General features: G+C 41.2%; 1 protein-coding gene across 2 annotated transcripts in view; it reads right to left on the bottom strand.

Annotated features, from left to right (window-relative positions):
• grin2bb (glutamate receptor, ionotropic, N-methyl D-aspartate 2B, genome duplicate b) overlaps positions 1-22,325 on the bottom strand; it is a 122,012-nt gene that overhangs the window by 33,704 nt on the left and 65,983 nt on the right. For both annotated transcript variants that reach the window (XM_037763870.1, XM_037763871.1), the window contains 3 exons: positions 17,617-17,760; positions 15,479-15,749; positions 12,924-13,116 (listed from right to left, as the gene is read on the bottom strand). In XM_037763870.1, the coding sequence (XP_037619798.1) occupies positions 12,924-13,116; positions 15,479-15,749; positions 17,617-17,760 (608 nt within the window). The remainder of the gene's footprint in view (positions 1-12,923; positions 13,117-15,478; positions 15,750-17,616; positions 17,761-22,325) is intronic.

Raw genomic sequence — 22,325 nt, 5'->3', positions numbered from 1 at the left:
TCACATAAGGTTGGCACGGGTTACCATGGTTACACGTCTCCAACCGGCAAGGAGGCTCTCAGGAAGTGACGACGTAAATTACTGCTCAGTGCGTCCGAAAAGATACACACTACTGTTTATTCGCACAAAAGTTTGTTGACGAAAGTACACCTGTTGAGTATGTAGTGCATAGTATGTGATTTCGGACAAAGCCATAGACATTGCGTTGCTAGGCAACAGCTTGGGTCCATGTTTACTTCCTGTCAGCTTATGTCATTCACATACACTGTAACAGGAAATAAACAGGGACACATCTGGAATGTTTACATTTACAACAAACGGTCTGTAGTCGATTTCTTTAAAACTGCATTCATTGATTTTTTTGGGCCTCTGGAGCAGCACAACAATCACAATGTAAACACCAAAGTTGTTGTGGCTACGTGTTAGCAAACAGCTGCTTATTTACACACCCAGCAGACACACATTAACATTCACATAGTCATCTATCTGGCCACCTGGTGAATGTAAGTCCAATATTTACTCTCCTGTTAGCTCTGTTTTGCTCTCCACCAACTCCTGAGGGAAATATCTGTCTCTTTAGCTGCTAAATGCTCCACTACAGTGTGTTCACCAGCTAGGCGCTAACTGGGTCTGTCTGCTGTTTGGTGCTGAGCAGGTAACGTACAGTAGAGCGGTTTCTAGAGCTCTTCTGATGCTGCTGAAAACAAGGTTCATGAGAGCAACAAACACGTCTGCTATCACAGTATAAGATGCTGCTGGTAACTTCTCTTGTCATAACTCTAACATGCTCACAGTTTAACACAGTGGGAGGGGTGGTGGGAGAAAGCACACACATAAAATCAAAGATATAAATATTCTCAAATGTCTTGAACTATTGAGCCAAAACATTTCAATCACAAACTGTACTTGGCCGGTATTTGTAATGACTCATTTGCGCTGTCGAATATTCAGTAGTGAAATACTAGTAATGTTCTTTTGTGAAATGTGTTATGTGGTTCAGAACATAATGTCTGGAGCTGGCTATGTATAGTATCTGACACCCACTGGTTTTACAGTATGCTTTTGCATTCATCTGCTTTGTTGATCTTTGATTAGACTCTTCGCATTTTATATATTTTTATGTATTTTATTTAGGGCTGTCATAGTTAACGCAATAATAACGTATTAACGCAAAATCGAATCACGCAATCAATCTTTAGGAGGTTGTAGTGGGCTCAGTTTTACAGCTAGAGTGAAGATACTGGTATCATTTGAAACTAAAAAACCTCAGGTTAAGGTTAGTACCAACCATGCCATACTAGCTTGTTGCGAAGGAGGTTAAGGGTGCTTTCACATCAGGGGCCTGGGCCCAGATCCGAGTACACTTGTCCCCAAAGTCCAGTTCGTTTAATTAGTGTGAACGCTCCGTGTCACCGTGTCCACTTGAAAAGGTGGTCTGGAGTACGGTTCATGTGTACTCGGGTACGATTCTCATCAGGTGTGAAAGCCAACCGTACCAAAACACGGAAGTGGAGTGCTAGTTAACGTGAGTAACGACCGAACCTCAGAAATCCGGATACATACAAAATTGTTTCATGTCTATGTCTGCATATGCGCGCATCATATGCCGATCTCATCCTCTGAACTGTATGGCCGTGGGTGACAAAGGAAGGAAGGCAGCTGAGAGGTTCCTTAAAATATAAACAATAGTAGGTATTCAGATTGCGTGATGTTTGTTATTTTATTTAGCTAATTTAATGGTCTGCCTCCAAAGAACGAGAAGTCAGCTGCTCAGCGGGCAGAGAGTGAGAGAGACAGCGGGGGAAACAGAGTGTAGAGCTGGTATATTTTAACATCAAACTCGCTGAAATAAGGGTTTATTTTGACCAAACAAGAGCTGGTGATTGTTGGAATGACTAACGACGATGGTTTTGGTGAGTTTCATTTTATTTCTGTGAAGTTTGAATGAAGTGTTTTACGATGCTCCGCCACTAGAACAGCTGATCTCAACATAAACAAATACACGTGGATGATGACACAAGTGTACTCGGGTATGGAACAACTTTAGTAATGTGAAAGCTGAGCGGCGGGGAAGTGGAGACGGGGGCCAATCGTACTCGGGCACGGTACAAATCAATCGAACCTAATATGTAAACGTCCTAAATAATGCTCCAAATTGTCATTTTTTCAATCATATTTGCCCACTCACATGTTGATAAGAGTACTAAAAACAAACAAAAAAACAAATCTCCCTTTAAGGTACATTTTGAACAGATAAAAATGTGCGATTAATTGTGATTAATTATGGACAATTATGTGATTAATCGCGATTAAATATTGTAATCGATTGACGGCCCTAATTTTATTATATGTCTGTGTTCTTGTTGTTATACCTTTAAAAGACTGATTTTGCAGGTTTGAGGTCTTAAGGTTCAGGACTGCTTGTTGTTGCCATAGTTAGATTTAGGACAAAAACAGGTTAAAACACCCACACTGTGGAATGACCTGCCAGAGGAACTCAGCATCTTCTTCTAAATCGCTCCTGCAAACCCACTTTAACCGAATCAAATGAATTTTTATTACTACTACTACTACTTTATATATAGGGACATTAATTATAGTGCTGCTGTTCTCCGCCTTAATTGACTCATTGTTGTAAAGGTTGCTTAATTTGCGTGTCATATGGCAAAGATGACCCAGTTTGAAGCTTGGTAAAACATATGGCAGCTGATAGACTGAGGGAGGAACGTTGAGGCTGTGAGAGTCAGTGTGAGCAGGGAGGGCGAAGAGAGCAACAAGAAACCAGCAGTGAGAGGTGGAAGAGAGAGGAAGGAGTAGAGAGTGTATTAACCGCCTGTATGAATACGCATCAGCAGCATATATGTGTGTCAACAAGTGCACAGCAGTGGCAGATAAGCTGGAATCATCTCTCTCTCTCTGCCGCCTCCTTCCCTCACTCTTCCTCGTCCTGATCTGTGGGCTGCCATCACCATGGAGACGCTCTGCCTCTGAAACAATCCACCGGAGAAATAAATATCTTGTCTGAATGCAAGGAGTGAGGGGCTGTGTGTGAGTGCAGACTTTTTTTAAAGGAGGTGCCGTGCACATTTTACCCGCCATCATCTCCAACCAACAGTGTGAAAAAACGACAATAAATCTATTCACGAGTGAATAAAAAAACGCAGACAACAGATGAGCAATGGGCCTGAAATTTACCCAAGATTTTATCGCAAGTACCTCCTACTAGAACATTCAGTACCTCTATCTGTAAGGTTTTGTATTTATATCCCACCTCTCACACACACAAACACACACACACACACACATACACAGACATAAGTAGGCTACATGCTTTGAGAAAGCCAATAATATGACTCAAGCCTCCATGAAATGCCTATTGCTGCATCCTGGCTGGCTAGCACACCAAAAGTGCTGTAATGCGCGTGTAACATGGGATTAGCCTCTTAAACATAATCTCAGATTGAATAGGGAACCAAAAAGATCAAGGCGGTGTGGGTGCAGGCTCAGGAGGTCCAACTTGTTGCCGCCCTGACGCCATGGCAACCCACGTGACCAGTAGCGGCATATGTTTGTGTCATCATGACGGGGTGACATGCAAGAAAACCGCAACATAGGGACGCATGCAAGGGAGGCTCTTAACACCAGTATAATGTAATGTGTTGCCATGGCACCCACAACCACAGCAATTTTCATGCAATCAGCTGCGTTGCCATGGGAACAGTAATCTCGCCCGAGAGAGGCTGGTTGAAAGAGAGAAAAAAGCAGTATTTTTCTGTCTAAACCTGAGTGTTTATCCACTTCCCCTCATGCTGTCTTTCACTTTCAGATCAATCTCTCCATCTCACCTGTGAGTAGCGCGTCGAATCACACATCAATAGGATTCATTTGCCCGTACATTAACCTGTGCCTTCACAAAGGCTGACGCACGCTGTGAATTTACAGCAGAGGAGGCTGCTCTGTTTATCATTGTGTATCCCTGTACTATTGATGTAGCTTTTATGTGCCGTTTGATCCCCTCTCATGTCAGAATTCCCCTCTGACTCTGCTGGAAGAGGAAGAAAAATAAAAAAATAAAAACTATTAGGATGGGCTACTAGCAGAGCCTCACGCGGCTTCAGCACAGCCATATGCAGCGCTTGTGTGCGCATTGCTCACCAACTGTTCCCCAACTAATCACTGGCTGTGAGGGGAATTTATTTTTTAGTTACAGAGACACTGAATCATCAATGGCATGGACACAATCCCTGTTTTTTTTTTCCTCTAAAATCTCTTCCAAGCGAATCTCAGAGACATTAAATATGACTTTCTTTTATCTCAGAGTGAAGCCGTACAGGGTCACAAATTCTCTCTGCACGCTGCAATGCAGGGATGCAAAAAAATATATCCCTGCTCTGCATGTGTGTAAGGAAGTGTGTGGTGCACATACACACACACGCATGTACATACTGTATCAGGTTTGGGTGGATGACTCATAATCTGGGATGACTGCAATAGACCTGCCTCTGAAGAGTTACCAGCTACTGATGAACTGCACATTACATTCCAGTGGGATAGAGGCAGTGTGTGAGGAGACTGTGTAATATGTACAACTAGAACAGGTTAAATTGTGGTGAGAATACGTATTACCCAACACAACACAAAAGTAACCATACTAATTAACTACCACAGTAATTGTTAACAAATTAATGAACATTGTCAAGTCATTAAAATTGCAACACCAAACCATCTTATTATTATATTTCTTTAAAAACACATCTGTGCAGCGTGGCACAACTGTTTCTCTTCAGGGCCTGCCAAATTAAGTTGAATTATGTGTTTTGAATCAGACTTTTATTTTTGCTTTTAGTTTGACGGTCTGGTTTGTTTGTGCATCATTGCAACTAAACATAATGATTCATATCTACTGAAAGTTCATTTGTATTTTCTAATATAAAGTTCATGTTTTTTCAAAAATCTAGTTTTGTCCCCTAAAATATGTTTTAAAATGTGTGTGTCATCATGTGTGACTGCAGATATAATGAAACTAAAAATGAGTCCATCATGGAAGAGTCTTAAAAGTAGAATATGAAGAATAATTGTAATAACTCGACTTGATAACTTACATGATCAGCATGAAATTGTTTTCTCTCCAGCATGTCATTATTACACATTTTGTATTATCTGCTTGTCAGCCAGTCAGTTTGATCAAATCTGCAGTCAACTGTCATCCACAAGTGCTCCAATGTAGCCACAAACTAAACTTTCTGCAAGATGATTTTGTGGCTTTTACTTGAATTTCCCCTGAAATAAAACAATAACGTTGGAATTATCCCTTATTGGGACTGAAACAGAATTTTGAAAAACATAAAAAAAAGAAATTAATTGTTTATTTATTGCCTCATTTATTGCTGGTGGCAGCACTGTGACAGCATAAATACAGAGTGATGTGGACTACACACAGGAAAGATGTAAGGCTCTGAGTCTCTTTGAGCCGCAGCCTTTAATAAGTGAGTCCACAGGAGCTCCATGTGATCTGGGCCCATGAGGACCCCTGTAGAGCAGGAGACATCAGACAGATACCTGCGGAGTCTGGAGAGACGTAGCCGTCTATCAGAGAGAGCCCTCTCTCATTTAAAATGTGAACAAGGGCTTAACAGGCAAGGACACTGACCTTCCACAGTCTGCAAACCTCAAATACTGATTTTTCTAGTGGTCGTCTCTAATCTCTGAAAAAATCCTATGATTTTTGTTTTCAAGGTAAAGCAAATGACACGAGTGTGTCCTCAACAGCACTTTACTAAAATATATTCATAGAGACAAGGAGGTAATTTGGGGCATGGTGAGATAGAAAAACGTTCTAATAATTGATCTGATGATCTCATCTTACTTGTGGCATCTTGCCAAGGCATACTTCAACCCAACAGGGAAACTCAAGCTACCTTTCTCCTGATTGGCTATTGTTACCTCTAGGGATGTCACGAGAACAGATACTTCGGTACCAAGTCAATACCAAAATTCAGAAAACGTGACAGTACTTGTTTTTCTACAGTACTGCAGGTACTGTAGGTACCATCAGGGCTGGAGACTAACGCCTTAACGGGATGTATGCCCATAAGAAAAGCCCACATTTCTGATCAGAAGGAGAAACACACCTACTTTTAAACATTATGAAAGACTTAGATATCAACAGGTTTTTGGATATACGCAAATATCACGACACACGAAGGAAAAATATCACCTTTTCAAGAAGGTGGTTGAAGGAATGAAAGACGGAGGCTGTGTTCGCACAGTCGAACATCCGTCACCAGTCACGTTAACCGGAGTATGCACAGCGGCATGTAACATTAGTGGAATATTCATTTTCATTAACCATGTAAACAGCTTAGTAGGATTATTGTCTTTTTCAGAATAAGGGCAAAAACTGGAATATTTTGTGCATGTAAACGTAGTCAACGTGCGGACATTCTTTCCTATAATGTGGGACTGTTTATCTTGGCTGCACACACCTGAAACGACCTCTTGAAAAACCTGGATTCAAGAGCGCAAACCCCCTTCAGGTTTGTCTAGACTCTAACAAGAGCCAAATCATTGACGGTTTGAAACTACTCTATGTTGTATTACTACATACAATGAATGGTTGGACTTAAACATGTTAACTCTAAAATGTTGAGTCAAAGTGGCTTAAAATGCTTAAATTAAAATGGAATTTATTTGAAGTTCCCCACATCTTTCTTTCTTAACTAACTAAGGTTATTATAAAAAAGTGAATTTATATTCCTACATCATAAAATGCATGTCAGTAACAGTCAAACATGTAATAATTCTCACATACGGTTCTGAACATGTAGTAACGATAGTGTTCACAGATCCAATAAGTAAAAGACCATATAACGTATTGATTGGTTATATCTGTGGCATTTAAATGTCCCTCACAGGAATTAGGAAGCGGACACAGTTGACAGAGTGAAATGAGCAAAATTGAATTCATGCTCAATATAAGTAATCCTGTCCTTAAACACACTAATCCTCCCTCCTTACAATGTATTTATAAATAGAAAATTAGGATCAACAGTTTTTGACAGAGGGAGAAAGAGAGAGGGGGGGGGTGGGGTGTGGGGTGGAAGAGAGCCATCGTTGCTCTCTGATTCAACGATTTAGATTCATTTAATTGAAAGAGCTTTTCAGTGAGAACAGACTGCTGTAGGAACATCGAAGAGCGAGAAAAGGAAAACAAAGAAGAACAAAGGGGTGAAAAGCAGAGAATACTCAGGATCAGAAAGTCATGTATCCACGTAATTCAGCAAGAGACCTCGGTGGAAAAGAGGTTAACAAAAGAAAAGAGAAGTCGGAGAGAAAAGAAACAGGAGCTGAGTGACACGAGAGACGGATGTGTAAATTACTGACCCACGTCCATGGAAAGGAAGGGTCTATGAAAAGAGGAGCGCTGAAGTCAACCAAGCAAAGAATCGATTGGTCGCTGAAGAAAAAAAAATCTATATCTCTAGTTATCTCTTGATTAACTAAATTGGCCATAGTGGGCTCTACCTGGTAGTCTAAATTAATTATAAATAAACAAACATAAAAAGCTATTTGCAGCATATTAAATTATTTTCAACCTAATTATTTTATACTTAAAGGTGCAGTGTGTAGGATTTGGCGGCATCTAGAGGTGTGGTTGTAGATTGCAACCACCTGACTACCCCTCCGCTCACTCCTCCCTTTCCAAGACTGATGTAACGTGACCCGCCGAGCGCAAAACCGTGGCAACGCCATTCACCTCGCTCAGAGGCCGTCCATACGATAATAACACTACTTTAGGCGCAACGGAAGTCAGACGGCGGCATCCCGGTTTTGCACTCTGCTTTCACAAGCGTGTTGGAGAACTATGGTGGCCTTCAGGTAACGTAAAAACATAAAAGGCCTTCGTTAGAACCAGTGTTTGGTTTGTATGTTCTGGGCTACTGTAGAAACATGGTGGAGAAACATGGTGGAGACTCCATGAAGAGGACCCGCTCCCTGTGTTGATATTAAGACTCATTCGTTTTTAAGCTAACAAAAACATGATTATTAGTTTCAGGTGATTATACACTAATGAAAATATAGTTATGTATATTATATTCCATTTCTGCTAATAGATCCCCCGGCATGTTACACACTGTTCCTTTAAATAATAACAACAGACTCAAAGCCAACCAGCGCCACCTGCCCAGATTCATATGATGTAGAAATAGAACAAGCCTTCGAAGCTGACGCAAGGGGATGCGCACAAAATGATTAGGCTATTTATTAAACCAAACATATTGAAATATGCCAATTCTGATATGTTCAAAGCCTATCAAGTAGTGACACACCCGCCTGACCCGTTATGATCCACACCACAAAAATATGCATTAATCAACCTCCCGAATCCGGTCCGCAAACCGCCAAATTTATGCATTATAGTAGCACAATGTCAGGACTGAGACAAGGACAGAGACAAGGACTGAGACAAGGACTGAGACAAGGACTCGGTGCTCGACGTGTGTGTGTGCACACGCTCCTTCTGACCCGAAAATAATGGTTTAAGAAAGTGCTTTTCTCCTTATGAATTAACACCAGCGATCATCCGACCAATGAGCTTTTGGTCGGACAGGAGCATATCGGCCGACCAACCAACCAACCAACCAACCAACCAGAAGGTGTCAGCCCTTGAAAGCAAACAACCATTTGTGCTTTGTGTGTGTTCTAGATGCCCCAAAGCACAATTAAATGTCCTGCTTGCCTTCTAATAACCAGAGCCAGGATTTATTAGACACTTTTATTGCACCCATTAAGAAATGCAATAACACCGCTCTACTTTAAAGGTGAAATAGGATGAGAGTAACCTGCTCGCCTTACATGCATGAGAGGCAGCACACGAGTCAATTGGCCCGCAGAAAAAGGGTTTTATATGAGCTCTACCGGACGGGCTCGCTCGGACTGAACGCGTGCAGTCAGCCCACAGACATGAAGACAAACGTCTCGTCAGATCACATGAAAGAGAACTCACTACAAAATATTAATCATCTCTTGCATCATATCTACCAGTGCGGCATTTCAATCAGCACGGGGATTTGAGAGAGAATTTGAACGCAAGTGCACAAACAAATAATAAAAACACATCCCTTTCCCTGCAACATCCACACACACAAAAACACACACACACAAATAAGCCCCTTAGCGCCTCATCCGAAACCACTTGGAGCACATTTTCTCATTATCCAAGCGCTCCTGTCCTCTCTGTCTGGCAGGATACAATGGATGGCCTCTAGAGCGCTGCGTGTGTGTGCTTCTTTATTTGTGTTGAAGCGTGCGGTGTATGCATGTATTTAGATATGCGTGTTTGTGTGTTTGTTGCCCCATAAGGTCAAGTAGCCCCTAAACAAATTTGAGAGCGTGACTCACTGGGGCCTCCCATCACCGTCCATCAGCGCTGACAGGATGGCATGCTTATCCAGCAAGCGTGCAGCCCACTGTGGCCTGTAGCTATACGGGACCACGCAGAGACATATGGTCTTATTACTGCTTTTGTCTCTGGGGGTGAGGGGAGGGAATAGGTGGAATTACTATATGTGTGTGTGTGTTAGGCTGCTTCTAGCCTCTGGGGTCACCACCAAAATCCACCGATCCAAAGTCTCTAGTTTTGCTCAGTCAAATGGAGAAAAATGGAACGGCTAGTAGGAAAACACACTCTCACAACACACACACACCACAGTAGCGTCCCAGGTGTATGGCTGAAGGATGATTGAGAGCTATCCCTGTGTCTGATAGCGCCCTTTGGGGACTGAAATATTCATGGCTGTGGTGTTATTGTTATCTCAGTCGTGTTGGTGGCGGAATGCTACACGGCACGGGTAAGTGCCCCTGATATTAAATACAGAAACACGGGTAAAGACAAGACCAAAATTTACAGTAATACATCAACCTCAACCTGGAGATTAATGCAACAGTGGCAGGGGAGGTTGCATAATGTTTCCCTTAGTTCTTCACATTCCTCAAATTCAAACTGACAGTGAAACAAACAAACAAAAACAGAGGACATATTAAATATTAGGGGGAAAAAAGGAGGGATGAAAGGCAGGCAGGCATAGTTTTGTAGGGGAATACATCTAATAAGGAATAACACCAGTAACTTCTAATCTTGTATTAGATTAAGCCCTAAAGAGCAGTTAAATGTCATGCTATAATAACACATGTATGTGTGTGTTTGCATGTGTTTCTGTGTGCTAGCAATAACCCCACGCCTGTTCTTTGGCTCTTTTTTTTTCATTAATCCGGTTGTCCCCGAGCATTCAATTAACTGTGGAATCTCTGATCAATGTGAACTGTAAAAGCATGCCCTATGAAGTTAAATGGGGATTAATTATTGAATACCAATGCTCCTGTTTGTACTGTTATGTGCCAAAAAGCGAAAAACAAGGAAGTTCAGAGGAAGAGGAAAAGAAGGATGTTTTCATTTAGAGATGGCTGTGGGTTAAGCTAAAGATAATACAAGATTGTTGTTATAAGTCTGAGAGCTAATGTCTCTGTTCATCTTGTGTTTTACGTTTTTATTGGCTAATTAAACAAATTCTGGTTCTCCTTAGGGAACGTGTCTTCATTTCTGTGTGTATTTGTAGCATGTGTGTGTGTGTGTATGTGTGTGGTCGCACATTTGCTGGATTTATTGTCATATTTTCAACCGCGCTTCAGCAACTGAAAACCAAACCACGCATTTTTTTCCCTGTGATTTCACCAGCCGGTACCTCGGGCTCTGACTCATATGAATAAAAAAAAAAAAAAAAAAAAGATTTCATCTGCTTTTGTTCAGCCCGTCTTTTTGCTTTGTGCATGTCGCCCTGCTCATCTTCTGTACCAAAATAAATTTCAAAGCTTATAAAACTAGGTGAACATGGCTCAAACTCAAAACAATATTTAATCAGAAGCACAGGTTGTTTATTTGAAGTCACAGCTTCAAAAGACAAAAGGATCTGTGCTGAAAATGTGATGTAAAAGCAAACCTGTTCAATTTGAGAGGCAACTGGCAGACAAAGCCTTGGACCCTTCCTTAAACTACCCATCACAAAGCCACACTCCACTTAGTGACTGTTGCTACATCTGTCAAGCTTTATGCCACATAAGCAGCGTACAGTGATAACGATGGCAGATTAACCATCAAAATTCCCAGTAATTTCTGAAACAATTGATTTCATACTGTGGTAAACAAAAGCAGCTTCTCTGGATTTTGTCGGCTGAAATGACAACTGCCACTAGCTGATTTTATCAGCTGTAGTTAACAAGTGTAAGCTAATGCTAACACTTAAAACCAGCATTGTCACCAGCTAATTAAAAAGAGCAGCATTGTTCATGTATTGCATATCAGAGCCTTCTGTCATTCACATGAATAAGGCGGCTGGGGTCTGAACATGATTATAGTGCAGTATTACAAATAAAATTGGAATTGAAATGTTTATCCTTGGGTGCTTACTATGAAACAACACATTTGGAGAAGCACCACAATGGTTAGATTTATGACTTATTGTTCATATTTTCAAACAGTGTGCTTCTCTTTTACAAGAGAAAAAGGGTTTGAGGAATCACTGATGAGTTTGGCAAACACAACAATATCTAACATAAATTTGGCTGGAGTTGAGCTGCGGTGTAAACTGCTATCGCTACTCTGATATAGTAACATCTTGGCTCCCACGCGGTAGATGCTCTAGCCCTGAACAGGTTTTTTTCACGTAACATATAACCTCACTAAATAACATAGTTGGCTAATGTCGTGGAAATTACCTGTAAGCACTCAAACACACATAAAACAATGCACAAAACACTAAAGTAAAACAATTATAATGTAATTACAATAGGACAGACCACGAACCGCATCCCAAGAGTCAGTAAGGGGTGTCTCAACAAAAAGTTGTGTACGGAACATTTTTATCGCACTCCGAGGACAAAGGAACCACAGGATTAGCCTCCTATACTGCTCACCCCAGGCGACCGCTGTTCGTGTCCCATGTGAAACTTAAAAGTCATCGTTCACGTACAGTACATTGTCATTTTAAACCAAACCATGATGCTATTTTACTAAACCTAACCAAGTGGTTTTGTTGCCTAAACCTAACCAAGTACTGCTGTTGTGTTTTTTTTTTTTCAATTTACAACTTTAAGCATGTGTTTAACATTGCGACCGTAATCCGGCAGAAATTACGTTTCCCTCAAAATGCAAATGAGAATGCAGTTAAATTGTACGGGATTGTAATTTTATAGGAGCCAGGGTTCTCCCTGTCCTTAGCCTTTACATCCTGCTCTTAAGGTTGACATACAGTGGCATGCCACACACACACACACAGTCAGTTTACTTTAATTACTTTGAATTGTTTTTAACATTGTTCTATTAATGTCTGGCTGATTGCGTCTTGTAATTCGTTAATTATGTTGTGTGTATTTATTCTGTTTTATTGTACTCACGACGTCATTGTAAATGAGGGCATGCTTTTAATAATTCCTCGAGATAAAAATAAACGTGGAATGAATGATTGAATGAAAAACTAATGACATCCACCTTGCCTTCGGAAAGCGAGTGGAAATAACGCTAGGTTACTACTGTAGGTAGTAAGCTAGATAGCCGGGCATGCCAATGATTGCAGTTTACGTTAGAGCAGTTAAACACACTGTTTAATCCATTCCTTGCACTTTTGCTCTTGTGTTTTTAGGATCACTTTAACTAGAGTGCAACAATTCAACAGGTAGAGAAATCCAAAGTTTGACAAGCCTGCCATGGTTCCTACTACAGTTGGCAAACTACGATTGGACAAACGCTGTTCGGGGGTGTAATTTTGCTTACTCATTTTACAGTCTACATTACTAATATTTGTATTTGTCTATCCCAGCCCCTCTGCCCTGCTTTCCGCTGACCGCCCATCCCACTAGCATTGACTCACTTCAGTATTTCCTTGGAGTGGCCGGTGTTGGAGCTCTTTTTGTCAGGTGTCCCGAGGCAGCTCGACTTCAACAGGGTGTGTGGCCCCCGGTCCAGCATCATGGTGGAGGTCGCCGTGGCAATGACAGCCACTGCATCACGTACCCTGGCCTCGATGTTGTAGTCCCATTCGTCATATGACACTGAGATAAGCCCTGGGAAAGAGAGAGAGAGATGGAGTGAGGTGAGAGAAAGGGGTGTATGGAAAGTGGGAAGTAAAAGCAGAAAGAAATATAGAGAATGATGAAAAGGAAGGAGAGAGAGACAGAAAAGTGTGAGAAAGAGAGGGAGGATACAAATCGGCAGGCAGAGGCAGAGTGTAATGTAATATAGCCGGAGGGGGGAATGAAATATAAAAATGAAAGCATTTTGAAGAGGCTGAAAAGTGGCAAAACACTGAGAACAAATCAAGAGTGCAATCATACCTACAACATCTTAATTTGGTTCAAGCCAGAGTGGAGCTGTTTCCTTTTTCTATTTTTAAAAATACAAATGCTCATACAGGTTGAAATCACATGGAAATAATAGCTGAATATGAGCGTCGGTCGAGACCACGGTCATCCCTCAACTCATTTTTGTTATGCTTGGCTTTCCAAGCATGAGGAACTGCTGGCTATCAGATGTCAGCATTCATTTCTTACGCCCATAAACAATGGCGCTTTCGGGTCATTTTTCGTGGCTGGTTGGGATTATGTGTTCACATTTGAAACCTGCACCGTAAATCTATTGGAAAAAGGCAAACCTGCATTTTCAGGCAGCCTCTGTGTTGTTACTGGTTTCACACACATGTTAAGATGTGGAACTACAGGAGTAAATTCTTCAAATAAGTTGTTTCAAACATGTTTGGTGAGGGGAAGGGAGATGCAAGATGACATAGAGGGTCTCTTTTCCTGCAGAGAATACTCTGAAAACAACATCACTGGAAATTCTCTTAATGATGGACTCCAGTGAGGCCATAGCTCAGACTATTATTAGAACTGATGGCCACAATATAATAGTAAAGCTTGTCAGTTCACATTAATCTCATATGTATGTGAGCTATTGCACAATAAATCGTCGTAAAATTTACAGATATGACCAAATGAACTCCCATATACCATTATATAGCGCCTTTCTCGTCTGAGAGGCTGCTATGCATCCTGCCCATCAGGATCTAATTGAAATACTAATTCACACACCGATGGCACAGCCTTCTGGAGAAATTCTGGGTTAGGTATCTTGCTCAAGGACACTTCGACAGAGAGGGGGTCGAACCGATTTTCCAATTGGTGGGCGACCCGCTCTACCTCTGAGCTACAGCATTACTATAAATATAAACTCACTCACCTGAGGTTAACAGAAATCAGTATGCATCCTACCACTGACTGGCACAGCGTAGAGCAAATACACAAGGAGAAACATTTGCATATATGCAAACAAGCCCATCTGTCACTTCTGCCCACATTTCAATACAAAGCTTTTTGAAAAAATACCACATAATAATGTAATACAGATTTTAGTGGCTTGCTCTACAGCACTAAGGAGAGGAGTTGCTTAAATTATTTCGAACCTGGCCCCTCTGGTTTTAAAGTCTGACCTCTGCACCTCTGATTGCCTGTCTACAGATTAGATGAGGTCAGTAAATTACATTCAGCAAAGGTGGAATACTTTAATTAAGTTACAGCATATGTTTAAATTAGTGCTGTCAATCGATTAAAATATTTAATTGTGATTAATCGTATGATTGTCCATGATTAATTGCGATTTAACGCAAATTAATCACACTTTTTTTTATGTGTTCAAAATGTACCTTGAAGGGAGATCAAGTATTTAATACTCTTATCAACATGGGGGTGGGCAAATATGCTTGCTTTATGCAAATGTATGTATAGATGTATTATCGGAAATTAATCAACAACACAAAACAATGAAACATATTGTCCAGAAACCCTCACAGGTACTGCATTTAGCATAAAAAATATGCTCAAATCATAACATGGTAAACTCAAGCCCAACACAACTTAACTAACTATTAGTTGTCTGTTGTGTGTATGGATATATGGACTGGGAATGCTACAAATGAATTGCCCCCTTGGGGATAAAAGAAGTTGTCTGAATCTGAATCTGAATTAACAGGCAACAACAGCTGTCAGTGTGTCAGTGTGCTGACTTGACTAAGACTTGCCCCAAACGGCATGTGATTATCATAAAGTGGGCATGTCTGTAAACAAGAGGCTCGTGGGTACCCATAGAACCCATTTTCATTCACATATCTTGACGACAGAGGTCAAGGGACCCCTTTTGAAAATGGATTTGCCAGTTTTTCCTCGCCAAAATTTAGTGCAAGTTTGGAGCGTTATTTAGCCTCCTTGGCAACAAGCCAGCATGACATAGTTGGTACCAATGGATTCATTAGGTTTTGTAGTTTCATATGCTGCCTTAATTAGCTCCAATTTTTATGTCAGCAATGGTATGAGGTTTCTATTTACCATGTCAGGGGGTGAGGGGGATGGTAAGACTGATGGTGTTTGGGTGTACCTGTAGGGAAGACATCGGGAACGTGGTCTGCATCTCCAGTCACCAACGAGGGCACGATCCAGGTGAAGCCATAACCTGTGAGGCCCACAGAGTGGGCCACTTCGAAGATAGTGGCAGCCTCCTCCTTTGTGCAGTAAAGCAAAATAACAGGACTCTGCAGTTTCTTCAGCTGGTTCTGGATCTTGGAGTCTCCATCGTCCACTGACATATCCAGTAGGAAGACTTCTTCTAGCTCCCAGCCCACGAAGCTGTTATCGATGGTACTTCGGACCTTGATAGGAAAGGGAGATGTGATTTAAAAGAGCGTAGGCTGCACACATACAGTCGAGTTGTTGAGAAGAGATACTGGAACAAAACTGACTGAGATGTCTCCTCCTCCAGCTCCCAGATTGCAAAACTGTTCTGTCTTTACACATCTCTTGGGAGTAGGACGCAGCGGTCGATTTTTTAATGTAACAAGAGCGAGATTAGGTAATCTCTTTTCCCAAATCTTGAGGCTATATCCTCATACACACAGAGGAAACTCTCATGGAGATAGTGTCCCAGAGCACAACACCATGGGGTTAATAGATTAGGTGTAGCAAGAAGTGTTTGTGGATATACTGTAGGTAGGGTTGGTAATTTTCTCCAAAAACATTTTTTGTTGAAATTCTCTGAAAAAAACTGAAAAAAAATCAGGTATCTGTGGCTGTCGCAGGACTGAAATAAGCCCATCCAATCATTTCATTTGTGCCTAATGAAATGATTGGATGTCTGCCTGCCTGCCTGCGCGCACTCTGCCCGTGCACTCACTGTGCGTTACGGGAGTTTTCCACAAGCTGCTACCTTGACAGCTGTGAGTACTAACAATAGCCATGTTGGTTGTTTACGTTCATTATGGTATGTTTATGTTCACTAAATGCGAGATTGGGAGCATTTCTATTGCAACATGGCGACAGCTGAGCCGGCGGCTTACAGCTAAATGTGCTAACAGTGCTAACAATGCAAACAACGACGACAGTGTGCTATATGTGTGCTTGATATTTGCTTGAGAGAGGACAGTAGGACAGAATGAGATTTATGCGCCTGGTAATAACTGGTTTAAGTTTTTCTAGATGCTTAATCAATTGGGGCTTTGAGTTGATTGTTTTCAAAATATTTTTAATATTTTTGCAGATATACAGTAGAGACAATAAACTATACCATGTGAATGAGACTCTATACATTCAACATAAAGCTAATGGACTATGGGCACTAAATGTCCTAATTCATAACCTCCATTTAGATGATTAAAATGTGATTTTTTTCCTTTTAAACCAGATTGTTACTCTAACTTTGTTCAAAGGAAAGACCCTGCCACTGTTGGAATATTATTAAGAAATATGATTAGCTGACTTTCAATAACTTTTTATTCTTTTCAGACGTGTGTCTGATGTTCAAAGTTATTCAGGATCTCATACCATCCCCTTTAAAGAGTCTGTTCTAAGCCCTGGAGATAAGGAGGCTGAAGCCTCACTGAGTGGCTGCATTCAAAAAGACATGCTCGGCCAATCTGCCTTTTCCATTAAAGCAATCAGAAAATGGAACTCGCTACCCACTTACATCAGACTCTGCCAAACCTTATCATTTTTGAAAGCTTGAAATTATGGCTGAAAACCAGACAATCATGTACTCAGAAATACCAGTAGTTGCTTTTGTTAGGATCATTTCATCAATAGTCCTAGCTAAATAAATACCAAAATAAACAAAACATAGAGAAGACACATCTTATCAAAGGATAAGAAAACAATATGAGAACTACAGTATTTGTCAGGCCTCTTATAATGGGTCCCCAAAAGACAAAAGTAATAATACCTAATGTGCCTGGGACCCAGAGCGAAAGTGAATCTCTCATTTGAAACCATGGTTGGAAAAGTTTACGGCCATTAGCTGTATAATAAGTATCCTGCTGCTTCTGGAGTCAGCTTTTATCAAAGGAATACATTTAGCAGATATTATTCGTCCTAATTTTTGGCCTCAACTTATTGCCAAGTGGTATATCATGTATGCCGGTAGTGCATACACAACTACTGCTATATGCCCATAAGTATACTGTATACAGCGCATACTGTATTTTACATGTATGTCTTTATCTAAGTGTCTGTAAAGTGTTTATTTACCTTGTTGACAAAGTCCTGGTAGCCCGGGTAGTACGAGGTGACTATGGAGAAGATATACCAGTCATACTCCTCCATGATGTTCAACATGACGGAGGCCTGCTGCTCGATGGACGGACCAAACTGGAAAAACATGGAGTGGTCGTCCTGGAAACCAGAGACAAGGAGCCAATCAGCAAACAAGGTCATGAGTCATGCAGCATAAGAGAGAACTGGAAGGTAGGGCACAGATGATTGTGGAGCGTGTCCAGCTACTGCAAGCCTCAGGAACAAATATAGTTCTGTTTATAGCTCAGAGTAATACTTTATTCATCTGTGTATGCTCTGTAACTGCAACAATATGACATATTTTTTAATTTATCTATTGTATTTATGATGTTTTAATCAGAGGCGTTTACTTCTTTGCAATGTCAAACAAGGTTTTTCCACTTGATATGAATATTCAAAACGGACAAGGTGAGTCATTCATTACCAACAAAGCTATGATTTAGTATGCTGCAGAGAGCACGACAGGTAGGATGGCCACCTGGTTCGATGATATTAATGTACGGTATCAAACGTGTGGTCAGACATCTCTGTCAAAACATTTTTCTCCAAGGACAGAGGAAGAAGGGACAAAATAAGAAGAGCTCTTGGCGCTCCAGGAGCCTGATGTCTGGTGCCATGGATTGGTCAAGGGCGGGTCGGTCACCCATGTAAAAACTGCCAAGCAACTCGTCAGGACACAGAAGTCAAGATGGATTATTCACAAGTGTTAGTGACTGGAGGCGACATCACAGAGGGGGTGTAATGAGAACAGCAACATGTCTGGGTCCAGAGTGAAATATACTGTTGGAAGGTGACTGAGATGACTGAAGGTGTTGGGTCATGCTTCAACATGGTCGCTGCTTCACTGTTTCATAGTCCACATTGCTCCAGAGGTCAAGTAAATGTTTATATTAAAGGAATAGTTCGACATTTTGGGAAATACGAAGAGTCAAATGATGAGATTGACACCACTCTCATGTTTGTGTGTTAAATACAGAGCTGCAGGATGTGGTTAGCCTAGCTTAGCATAAAGAAGCAGCTGCCCTAGTTCTGTCCAAAGTGAGGCATCTACAGCCATGCTAGCAGCTCTGTGAGGCTGTAAAAAGGCAAAGCCCTTCTTTGAGCTAAATGCTAATGTCAGTATGCTAACATGTTCACAATGACAATGTTAACAAGCTGATGTTTAACAAGTTAACCATGTTCACCATCTTAGTTTAGTTGTATTAGCATGCTAACATTTGGAAATTAGCATTAAACACAAAGTATTTGGTCATAAACTAAAGTATACGATACACTTTTACCTGATGACGTTAATAAAAAGTTAAGGTATCACCAAAGTCATTACAATTCATCCTCTGGAGAAGTCTGTACCCAATCTAATAGCAATCTATCCAAAAAGTTGCTGAGACATTTCACTCAAACCACAATTGTTAACCTCATGGTGACGCGAGGGGAAAGTCAGGGGAACATCAAAGTTATGAGGATTCATCCTCTGGGGAACAGGAATGTCTGTACAAGACGTTGAGATATTTCACTCTGGACCAAAGTAGTGGTGGACAGCCTGACTAACATTGCCATCCCTAGAGAAACGCCACTAGCCTGGCTAGAAATACCTAACCTGACGCGCCAGATGACTTGTTACACAGAACCATCTGAGAAGCAGACAGTCATTGGAAAGAGTTTAGAAAAGGGCAGGCACTTTAAAAAAAATACTTGGCAGGTGATTGGATGAACCATCTGTCAATCAAACTCTTGCTGAAGCCAGTCAGGAAAAGAGCATATTTTACTTTGAGAAAAGCTTTCAGTGCCGTTCTTTGCTCTTCTTTCAATGAATGAAGAAATACTCTCCAGTTCCGATATAACTGATGCTATTGCAGCATTTACATTAACCTCTTTAGGAGCCACCATTGTTGTTTTGAAAGAACAGTCGCCTCCCTGTGTCGCGTCACACACACCTAAACCACGCCTGTAGCTGCAGTAGCTCGTCACAGGACACCGATTGGTCCAGACACTGGTGGTCCGGACACAAACGCATTACTTGAAGCCTGACAAGATAGATTTACGTGTGATCTCTTGATCCTGTAAAGACCAAGGTAACACCTCCAAAGCTTACCTATTTAAACAATGTATAATGTGTAAATACGTCTGCCCATCACTTCTGTGCAACATCTCAGACTATAACTCTGGTTGCCAGATACGATCGGTAAGCAGGCACAGATTTTGGTGTGAGGTTGTGAAATCACAAATTGTCATGGTTGGATTTCTGTTTATGTACGGGTCAAACAAGCATACAACATGTTGATTAGTGAGATTAGAGGTGCTTGTGTGTGTCATTTTTTAACCTTGGAGAGAGCAGGGGTAGCTGTTTCCTCCTGCCTTCAGTCTTAATGTTAAACTAAGCTATCAGTTTATTATTTAATGCACAGACAGTGGTATCAATATTATATTTTAAAGCTGGGCCAACACTGTACGATTTTAGAAATGTTGTTGTGTAATTCCTACTTCTACTGTGCGAGTAGAACGTTTGCGATGTAAAACCAAATCTCACGATTTATGTGCTCACACTGTACGGTCCGATCGTCAGCCACAACCTGAGTGCTCACACTGTACGTGTAAATTAGAAAAACAAAAACACGGCCCGTTGGAAAAAAGAAAACAGGCACTGACATTCGACTCGTGGCTCTGTTTCAACTGTGCGAGAACCTGTGGACGGCCGACCTAAATTTCGGACATGTCAAAAATTCATCCGACTATCCGATGGCCAGTCGGGAGGAGTTAATCGGTCCTTGGTCCCCCCCGTACACTGCACGCCAAACGACGCCCGACGAAGCTGAAATTCGGTCCGACTCTAAAATGAGTCATGTGGCTCAAAGTTCGGGCCAGAAACAGGCTAAAATCGTACAGTGCATGCCCAGCTTAACTCGCCATTAAGTCCATCATCTTTGCTGTTTACTTAATCTGCTGTTTTGATACAGAATGTGATCAAAATCTAGGTGAAATCAAGGACCTTCCACACATCACAGCCTGATTAGTGAGGACTACACAGTAAATGCTTTCTAATCAATTATCTCACTTCACTTGTCTTGAACTTCAATTTAAAATGAAAAGCTAAAGTTCAAATATTCACTCCTCAGTGGTTGTTTACATATACCCCCCAGAGCAGCTTACACTTTCATGCACCGCTACACTCATGTTCACGTTCGTGTGCATTTATACACATGTGTGAACTACGTGTATCCATCCACGTGTGCAATCGGTCATACATGTTAGTCATACAGGAGGCGATCAGTCATCGAGTTACGTGCGCTAACTCCACTCCACATCAAAGCCCATCTCCCCCTTCCTCCACATTTTTTACCCACAGGGACAGAAGTGATCTGTTACCTACTTTTCACTGTAATGAGGTAATAACATTGCAGTGTCAAGTGATGGTAGAGGGATGTCAGTGGTGGAAACGCGGGGGGAAGGAGAGTGAGTGTGTGCGTGTGCGTGTGCGTGTGCGTGTGTGTGTGCAGGCTGAAATCTGACATTTTCCCTACGCTGACAGTAAATACACTCCGCTGTTCAGGAAGGTAATGAAGGTATTATCACGCATGAACGACAGCTAATGCACCATTCGCCTCTAACCTCACACTTCCATCATTGTTTGAGGTTTTCAGCTTCAACATGCATTTAAATGAATTGTCAAGATGAACGCTACATGTAATTTTCCTTGACATTGTTATTCCATCTGTGGATCCAGTCATTTTCTGTAACCATGTTCACCATCTGTCTGTTCACCACACAGACACCTCTTCCTGTCTTTAAAGGATGAAGCAGGTGGTGGTATTCTTTATTTTTCTTATTGTCAACAAATCCCTTGAAAAGACCAAAACCAACAATGAGTTGATCCTTCTAACATGTATTGTGAAGTCAAAGCCTGATATACCTTATTCCTCTGTGCCACAGACCTCCAATGACTATTTAAAATACATCAATGAGCCACACTGTTGAACTGGGTGACTCCTTCATTATGATGGCCACTGTAGCTTAGTTTGAGTCCCACATACACCATCCTGTTGCTGTGAGCACTGTAGTAGTGGAGCACTATGTGTATTAATCCGCGACTGAAAATAGTCCCAAGCAAATGTGCTATTTACTCCTGTTTGTAACATTTGCTAAAAACTACAGTGCCCTGCTGTTTTAGGGAGTAACTGAGCCTTTTTAAAAAACTAAATTAGATATTTATGACCCGTTTTTAAAGATTTGCGTCTTCAGTAGGAACAGATTAGCTTTGGGATGGGTGTCACAGACAGGTAGGTAGGTATGTAAGTTGAAAAGAGTGGACTGGTGGACTAGGTGGTTTCGGTCTTTTCATAGGATTTTTTAAAAGTATGAAAAATATCAAATAACACCAGCCTCATCCTTTAGAGGGTCGGTTCACATAAAGTAGAAAACATATTGTCTCATTTATTGTAGTTTGGGTTTTATTTGCCACAATTTCGAGATATTTCTGCCTCCACTCTTCTGTACAGTGGAGGTGAATGGACTTTGGTTTGTCACGCTCTCAGCAGTAAAACGTTATATTAAACAGTTCAGCAGCAACATCTCTAACCAGAAGGTTATTCTGGATAATAAATAGACCATACTGTTAGCTGTAACAGTTAACATAAGGACTATTTCTTCTGCAGAAGGCAAAAGCCACA

Source organism: Sebastes umbrosus, chromosome 3 (assembly GCF_015220745.1).
Source record: "Sebastes umbrosus isolate fSebUmb1 chromosome 3, fSebUmb1.pri, whole genome shotgun sequence".
In the NCBI taxonomy this organism is placed as follows: Eukaryota; Metazoa; Chordata; class Actinopteri; order Perciformes; family Sebastidae; genus Sebastes; species Sebastes umbrosus.
The sequence above is the reverse complement of the archived record's forward strand: the minus strand, read 5'-3'. Positions and strand labels throughout refer to the sequence as shown.